Source organism: Lactuca sativa, chromosome 1, assembly GCF_002870075.4.
Source record: "Lactuca sativa cultivar Salinas chromosome 1, Lsat_Salinas_v11, whole genome shotgun sequence".
Taxonomy (NCBI): Eukaryota; Viridiplantae; Streptophyta; class Magnoliopsida; order Asterales; family Asteraceae; genus Lactuca; species Lactuca sativa.
Window position 1 is genome coordinate 93,097,944 of NC_056623.2, and position 9,002 is coordinate 93,106,945.

General features: G+C 33.6%; 1 protein-coding gene across 2 annotated transcripts; it reads left to right on the top strand.

The window, feature by feature from the left end:
• Window positions 1–3,892: 3,892 nt before the first annotated feature.
• LOC111915922 (PHD finger protein ING1) lies at window positions 3,893–6,179 on the top strand. 2 transcript variants are annotated; one of them, XM_042901944.2, is made up of 7 exons: window positions 3,893–4,185; window positions 4,614–4,685; window positions 4,796–4,983; window positions 5,070–5,130; window positions 5,246–5,321; window positions 5,617–5,770; window positions 5,848–6,179. In XM_042901944.2, the coding sequence occupies exons 1-7, from the start codon at window positions 4,158–4,160 to the stop codon at window positions 5,953–5,955; spliced, it is 687 nt and encodes a 228-aa protein (XP_042757878.1). In that variant the 5' UTR covers window positions 3,893–4,157; the 3' UTR covers window positions 5,956–6,179. The 2 variants fall into 2 exon arrangements, with proteins under 2 accessions (XP_042757878.1, XP_023767333.1); XM_023911565.3 differs by having other exon boundaries at window positions 3,895–4,185; window positions 5,225–5,321.
• Window positions 6,180–9,002: the final 2,823 nt, after the last annotated feature.

The window sequence follows — 9,002 nt, forward strand, 5'->3', positions numbered from 1 at the left end:
TTTGAGATGGTTTGTGGGTTTTGAAGAGCTGTAGGTTTTAGAGGTTGTTTCTATGATAATGGTAGTCATGGAGGGGTGGGTTTTTATAGTGCGGGTTTAAGAAGATGATTATGGAGTTGTTATAAGTTTTAGTTGTGAAAATTGTTTAATATGATCTATGTTTATGTTTTAGGTTTAATTGGTTTTCTAGTTGTTGATAATAAATCAATAAGATGAAATTATACAATTAATTTGTACTTTGTAGTACCTTTAGTTATGTGTTGTAGTGGTTATAACAAAACCATGATACGAGGTCGTTGGAAGATGAATGGAGAATGGGTCATTCATAATAACTTAGATATTTGTTTTTAGAGGCGATAAATAATAAACTATATGGTTTTATTTTTATAAAGTTTATTAATTTAATAATTTTACAAATGTAACGAAAAAGAATACTGAAAAGTAAGTTATTAAGAAAAACAAATGTTAACGAAAAAGAATAATAAACTTAAATATTTGTTTTAGAGGCGATAAAAATAAACTATATGATTTTATTTTAATAAAGTTTATTATTTTTACACATAGGAGGTTGTTCAAACCGTGTATTTATTATTTTAATTTTAATCAAAAATAAAAAAAACTTTGTGTTGATTGCAAAGATGTCCATATCACGATATGACACTAAGATCGTTTTACGTTTTGTAAAACCGTGATTGTAAGATCGAATCGGATTGGGATCGGAAGATCCTAGTCCTACCAAAATAAATTAGTTCACATTTGCTCGTGAGTTATTCCATGTGCAGCATCCATTATAACTTTTGTTGACACTGATAATATAATCAACTTTAACTTCTTATGTAGTAAACATAGTATTTGTATATACAAACCGCAACAATTAGGCAAAAACCATCTTAAAAAAAACAAGATCATAACGACCATGTACAATTGAAGGCACTAGAGCACAAAAAGGATTTACATGTGTGTCATGATGTTCTGCCTAATTCAAGATGAATGTATGAAGTTGTGATGTTTTATGAGATTACATGTGATCTGCAATGCTTGATTTTGATATGAATTGAGCTCGATTTAAAGCTAATCGGAAAACAATTTAGGCTATCCATGTGATATTTGAGCAAATATGAAGAATTTCCTAAAGTTTAAAAACTAAAGCTTAATGATATAACAATGACAAAAAAGGTGGGATGAGATTGAGATAGTGTCGTGAGCTGTGAGATATGGCCTCACTACTAAGATAGTAAGATCCTAGTGTAGATCTTGTTTTATAATCGATCATATTGTGATAAAAATCGACATGTGAATCGTGAAGGTCTTCCCATCACGTGAAGTCCAAACATTGCCGGAGAGGAATTGAAAACCGGAAAAAAAGCCCTTCGCAATCGAAGGTGAAAGCGGGAAAAAGACGACGAAAACATTTTTTCTTTCTTTTTCAACCGACTTGAAGGGCGCTCTCAGTGTACTGCCATACGCACCCAGACATTAGACCAAGCAGGAACCGGGGATCAAAATTCCATTGATTCATCTATCTCAAATAGGGAAAAAACGGACGTTAACCGTAATATATATATATATATATATATATATATATATATATATATATATATATATATATATATATATATATATATATATATATATATATCATTTCAAGTGCAAGTTTGTTTGGGACTTGTTATGTATTTGGCATTTGTTACATGATTATTATTAGGGTATGATCTACTCACTTGTATATTTATATTGTAATATGAATATGATATTTTACTTGGTATTTGTTTTGATATGCTACTTTGTGTCATAAAACCATGTACTTATAAGACAATTTTGTCTTACGTGTGATTTTATTTGACATGTATTCCATATGTGTGAATGAGAAGCGAGTTAGTTAATCCTTGGAAAATGATGCACATCTTTTGGATATTTTAGAAGTCCGATTTTAGTTTTGGAGAACATTAGGCATTCATGGCTTTTTAGCTGTACTTTCGGTACACTTTATATTTGTGATAGTTTCTTGTATCTTGTTATATACCTCATATACAGATGTTGATCTATCTCTCTATGTTTTTTTATGTGGGACGTTCTTTTGTTTCGTTGGACATGACATTAGGGCAAGTAACCCCTAGTATACATGTTATTTTCTATATAAAAAGACAAGATGTTACAATTGACATGGAAAACATTTACAGATCATCAATACACAACTTTAGTTGGTGATTATATACACACTTTTAGGGTCGATGGATTTGATAAGTTAGTGAAGATTATGGATTACAATAAAAGCACCGGGCAAATGGTTCTTCGAGCGTTTCGTCATGTTGATCTTGGTGATGTATTCAAACAAAAAGGGAGCTTTAAAGTTACTTTTCTAAGCCATGAAGTGTGTTCTGTTCATGAAAAAAAATTAAACAATGGAAAGTGCGTTAAGCGAGTCAGAAACCTAGCATGATGATCTATAAAGATTACATAAGTGGCTAGTAAGACTTTGACCTTCAACTATGCGTTCTTCCTTTATTACACATGAGAGAGAGAGAGAGAGAGAGAGAGAGAGAGAGAGAGAGAGAGAGAGAGAGAGAGAGAGAGAGAGAGAGAGAGAGAGAGAGAGAGAGAGAGAGAGAGAGAGAGAGAGAGAGAGAGAGAGAGAGAGAGAGAGAGAGAGAGTAAAAAGTCAAAAAATGGCATTTGATGATCAATGGTGTTTTTGAAAAAAATGAAAATTTTATTACCCGTTTTAAGACTTTCTCATACATTTTTTTCCAGCTTTTTTTAAGAAAAACCTTGTAAAAAGTGTCCCATCAAACAATCCTTACCAACCTCTTGATCCTAGTTTCAATGGTATTTTTGACCATTCAAACAAGTTTAAAGTTAATTTTTCATGTTGGTTAAATTTGAATTTTATTTTTATCAAATAAAAACATTATTAAAGTTATTTTTCATGTTGGTGATTTTAGTGTTTTCAGATCATTTTAATATAATAGAATTTACAGATTAACAATTAAGTTCACATCTTGTTTTTATTACAAGTTAGAAGATGTGGATGACACGCTTGTATATAACAAGTTTGATCTAGTTTGATCAAATGACAAGGTCAAAGGGGTTACATCTCCTTGTGGGGTCTTGGGGCAACCCCCTAGCGGATCTAAGAGGCCCCTGGTTGTTTGTTAAGGAAAATGTTATGAAAAATCTTATTTTCGGAATATATTTTTTCATAATTTACCTTGAAACTATCATCCATTATTTATGTGATAAAATCAATATTTAATGTTGATTGATACTTGTTCTTAATATCAAAAGAGTTTGAATCCTAAAACCCTAATTCACGGCGCTATATTAATGTCTTGATATAAGACTGTTATTTCAAGGATTATCCTTATAATCTGGATTTTCTATAATTTAGATAGGGCTGTGTACGAGATGGTTTGGTTCGACTTTTGCTAAAACCGAACCATTATAAGTGGTTAATGCATTTTGGTAGCTAATGGGTATTGGTTAATATTTGTTTTGATTAACATTTTTTTGTTGGTTAATGGTTAATATTGGTTAATCATAATGGTCGAAAATGAGATAAAAATAAAAAATACCTTGCTAAAAAATTGAAAAACATAAAGTACATTGTTATAAAAAAAATGAACAATCTAATGTTTATAACCTTATTAATATGATTGAAGATCTGCAAATATGATTCAGTTATTTCGATTAACTTGATTTTGGTTTGGTTTTTAGATTAATATGTTCACCCGTAAATGTAAACATAAGATTGAAATATCATATTTAGATAATATGGTTACCTATTCATTTCAAAAACCTATTCTCTTTTGAACCCCAAAATTTTTCGCTTTTTTTATTTTTTATTTTTTTTATTTTTATTTTTTTATCAAACACCTAGCCTTCTATATCCCAACACTCTTTTTGAACAATTTATGAAAAACGCATCTATAATCTACTGGATAGAAATTCTCTCCGATCACATCATGAATTGAATTCTAAGATAATATCAAATTGCAACAATTAGGAAATTTGGTGGTGATTCAACATCCAACACTTTGTGACTTTCTTGTTGTTCGATTCCATAGTTAGCGTTATATTAGGGCACGATTGAATTTTAGGCGCGCTTTCAAACGGCCAACGAATCATAGTTTTCCCCAAAAGTTTCCTTCGCAAAAAAAATGTCGTTTCTCGAGGACTTTCAAGCTAGTAAGCCCTTATCTTCCTTCCCCTTTTCTAATTCAAATTGCTACTGCAATAAAATATCTTCTCTTAGCAAAAGATTGAACTCCTCATGAATTTTCCAGATTGATCGACAAAAACCTAAAATTCACTCGAACCCTAATTTTTTATTTTAGGGGTTTTACTAAGGTGTCATAGAAATAAACTTATCTGGATATTCTGATAGTCAATGAACTACGCATATTGGATTCTGCTTGTGCGTTTGTGTGTTTAGTTCGATTCTGTGTTTTAATGTTCGATGTAAATAAGACATCAATTTGAACAAGATTGACAAATAGTACGCTTTAAATGAAACTTTAGGAACTAATCTCATTCTTAAGGCAAATAACACTTCATAACATCATTGATTATCAGGTTGTCTGTAACAAGTCCGTTAATTTCTTTCCTTCATTCAGGTTTGGAGCCATTGCCAAACATCTTACAGAGGAAGTATGCATTATTACGTGACTTGGATAAAAGTTTGCAAGGTATACTTTTAGCTTATGCACATAGATCAAATGTTATTCAGTATCATTATAAGATATAAGTCTATAACTAACTGAATCGATATATTTTCATGGATCACTACTATCTGCAGATATTCAAAGGCAAAATGAATTACATTGCATACAGGAAATCGAGGGATTTAAAGAGGGAGTTAAATCTGGAAACATTGCACCAGGTACTTCACTTAATAAATTCTCAGATGAGGCACAAGATGAGCAAAAACATGCTATCAGAATTGCTGATGAAAAAGTTACTCTTGCTGTTCAAGCATATGATTTGGTACCATTTTCATCACTCTTTTCCTCTCTCTTACATATTCATTTCCACCAAAACAGGCAACAATCTTTTGAATCTCATTTCTTCAGGTGGATGCTCATATTCAACAACTTGATCAGTATCTCAAAAAACTAGAAGAACAACGCCGTGGTAATTTCTTCTTCCTTTTAGTATCTGTCAACACACACAAACATACACACACACAGTTTCACATTTTGCTTCTGACATCCAATGGCTAATGCAGAAAAGGATAATGCTGCTGCAGCTGGATCAACTGGTTTGAACCCTGATGGCAATGGGAAAACAGGAAAGAGTGAAGGTGGTAGAGGAGGACGAAAAAAGTAAATAATTTTTTTTTATGCAAACTTTTCTTGAATATATTTTTAGTCATCATTTCTTACATGAGACATGGCTAAACAAACTTTCTAGCTCTAATTTCAAGAATAGTGATGTGGAGGGCATTCACGTCTTTTTACACACACAATAGATGGATACTTAGCTAGTCCATGTCCCACCTTTTTAGATTGAACAAAAAAGCTGCAGCTTCTGTCCCACTTACATCAGTCCAATGCATGCCAAACACTGTGTTCTGTGTATTGTGTACTGTGTACATGAAAATTGTTTGTTTCTATTCAGGAGTCGGGTAGGTGGGGCAGCCGCCACAGCGGCGGCAGCAGCTGCAAATGCACCGAGTATGGATTTGGATCTGCCCGTGGATCCTAATGAGCCAACATATTGTTTCTGCAACCAAGTGAGCTATGGGGAGATGGTGGCATGTGATAATCCTGATGTATGTATTTCTTTCATATCTATTAATTAATTAATAGGATATTAATTTAATGAGATGATTATTTGTTTTAATTGCAGTGCAAGATTGAGTGGTTTCATTACGGGTGTGTTGGTCTGAAAGAGCAACCGAAAGGGAAATGGTATTGTAGTGATTGTGGTGGGATGCAAAAGCGTAAGGGTAAATGAGTAATTGAACTCAAAGGGTTTGTTTGTTTATGGTTTGTAGGAAGTGACTGAATGAAATAAGTCATATTTTGTGTGGTCTTGTAATGTTTCATGTTACATTTAGTCTTTAGGGATAACTCTAGGGATAAATAGAGTTGATTATCTTTATAGGTATGCTTGAGACTTCACAATTCATAGAATTTTAATATGCATTTTGTGTTGAATAAGTGCTTGTGGATTTATAATATATTGTATAAGTATTTCAGATAGTCAAAAAAAAGTTTGTTGATCACTTTGATCAATGCATTAATGGTTGAACTATTTTTTCATGGATTAGAACAAGTGGGTGTTCTAGTTCCTTTTTGTGTCATGTGGTTAATAGTTTTGTTCATATATAAGGTGAAAAGATATAGAATATGGTAGAATAATTTTCAAAAAACTAAAACTCATGCATTTTTTATTCTTTGGATTTATGATGAAATGTGGAGATATGTAGCCTCAGTCCATTTTCATTCCTCCAACTTCTAACTCATTGCGCAATGTCTTTCCAATTTTCATTGGTTTAATGCAACAACTAGTCTAAATTATTGCAACTAAATCAAATTTAATCATTTGAATGACACCTTTTGAATCATATAAAGGACTAAAAAGTGCAACTTGCTTGAATTGCAATGAGACTCTTTTCCAACTTTCTCCATGGCCTTTGCAATTAGCTCACCAATCTTCCGTTCTCCATTTGTAGAAATTGTGTCCACCTATTAGTTATACTACATTTAGCTCTTTCATCAAATGATCATACTTCGTTTGGTTGATAGGAAAACAATTGAATTTGAGGGAAAAAGATTCCAATTCCCTCGAATTCATGTGTTTGGTTGGACTTAGAAGAGAGAAAGAGATTCCTAAATGAAATAAATTTTTCACCATATAGAGAAAAGTGGATTCCTTCCAAAGTTGGATGAAAAATATCATTTATCATCAAGGAAAATGACAGATTACAAAATACCCTCATTGTTTATCGTAAAACCAACACCCACCATTATTGCTACTCACCACCAACCGTCATTGCAACCACCCACCATTATTTTTTTTCATTTCGCTAGGAAATGGAAATAAAGATTATGGCTTAATATAATGCACTTGTATTTAGGTAGTTCTATCCATAAAAACCTTTTTTTATGGGGATTTCACAATTTTAAATAGATTACTATTTTATTTCCTAAAAATAACTATAAAATAACTTTTTTTTAATTATAATATTTTTTGGGTTTTAATAAACTTTTATCATGTTTAGCTTTTTGAATATAATAATTAAAAAGTTAAATATGTATAGCATAGAGGTAAAACTATAGATTATATTTAGATATAACAAAAAAATTCATGAATCATTATGTGATATTTCTTATTCCATTATATCTCCATTGTATACTTTCTTTATTGTATTACATCTAATCAATTCACAGCATAATTTTTCATTTTTAATTAAGGTAAAACATCATGTTCATAAAACCAAAGTTAAGAAAACCATTTGTTTCAAAATACAGTTGTTTTAAATTCAGAGTAATGTAAAAAATTTGGAATCTCCACTGCTACTGATGAGTGTGTATAGTCACGTCGTTGCCTTCCACAATCATCAATGGTACTTGAATTTTTTTTAATGCAATTGTAAGCCAAAGCTTAGTGAGTTCCCCCAAAATACCACACACCACAATATACATACAATGCATGCACACATGACCCTTCAATTTGTTTGGCCCACCTCGCAAGGCCTACAACATGCTTGGACCGCTCCCTCACAGCGTACAATTGTTCTACACTAGGCCTACAACACACCGCTGGCCCACCCGACTATCTTGGCCTACTGTACAAAGCAAGACCGCCTCAACCAACCGCCCAATATGTAACATCCCGAGAATTCATGTATTTCTAAATTCATCCATTAGTTTTAATGCATGCTATTTTTGGCCCTTGGATTGGACGGAAGTAGTCATAGGAAGCCCTAGTGGCAAATTTGTAAATTTGGGGCCAGGAGAAGTACGCTAAGCATACATATGGGTACGCTATGCGTACTAGGGCGCACTTTAGTACGCTGGGCATACATGTATGTATACTGGTCGTACTCTTGTCTGATGGAAACCCTAAGTTTTAGGGTTTGTGGGGTATTTAAGCCTCCTTATGGCTCATTTATCCCTACCTTTTCAGCCTACAAAGTCTTATAGCCGTTTTTGCAAAACCCTAGCCTCCTAGAGTGAGAATGAGATCCCTAAAGTGTGTTCTTGGTGTTTTAGAGGAAGGAGAAGTGCATCAAGAAGCTTGAGGCAAGGAGTAGATCTGGAAGTTTGGCTCTCTTCTCCACCATCTAAAGGTATAAATTCATACCCTTAATGGTTTATTTGATAAATCTCATATTTGGGCCTTTTTATGTTTCTTTTTGGTCCCAAATGCTCCATCTTGAGCATGACATGCCCTGGATGTTTTGAGTCGTCCTTTCAAACCCTTGGAGGGGCCTATAGTCATAAAAATGAGGTCCCAATGGCTAAAAGTGTCCCATGCATTTGGTAGAAGGGTCTTAATTGATTAAGACCTTGTATTAAGAACTTTTGGACATGTAAAGTCATAAAGTTGGAGACTTTTATGACTCCAGGGTGCATTTGGACCATGGATCTGTAGTTTGAGATTAAGTGCTTAAGCCATTAAGCACAAAATGAGACTTTTGGATCTACGAGGGTACGCCCCGCGTAAGGGGGAGTACGCCCCACGTACTTGGTCAGCCACCCCGTTTTGGGTCAATGCGAGGCTCGATGTACGCCCTACGTACGCCTTCTGTTGGACTTTGGATTTTGGGCTTTAAGTTTTGGGCCAACTCTTGGGCTTTGGATGCTTGGGCCCTTATTGGACTATCTGAGTAGGAGTGTTTTGGGCCAAGTGAAGGGTTGGACCTTAGGGTAAGGCCCAAAAATAGAGTTTGGGCCCAATTTTCCAAATTGGGCCAATAAAGGGTCTTGAATAACCTTGGGCTTTTGGATCAAGAATTGGGCCTGGGTCTTCATCCAATTAGGGAAAGGGTGAAG

Coding starts and splice junctions, on each gene's coding strand:
- LOC111915922 (XM_023911565.3), top strand. CDS start 4,158: ATGTCGTTTCTCGAGGACTTTCAAGCTA. Junction 4,686..4,795: donor CTTGGATAAAAGTTTGCAAG/GTATACTTTTAG, acceptor TACTATCTGCAG/ATATTCAAAGGCAAAATGAA. Junction 5,771..5,847: donor TGGCATGTGATAATCCTGAT/GTATGTATTTCT, acceptor TTTTAATTGCAG/TGCAAGATTGAGTGGTTTCA.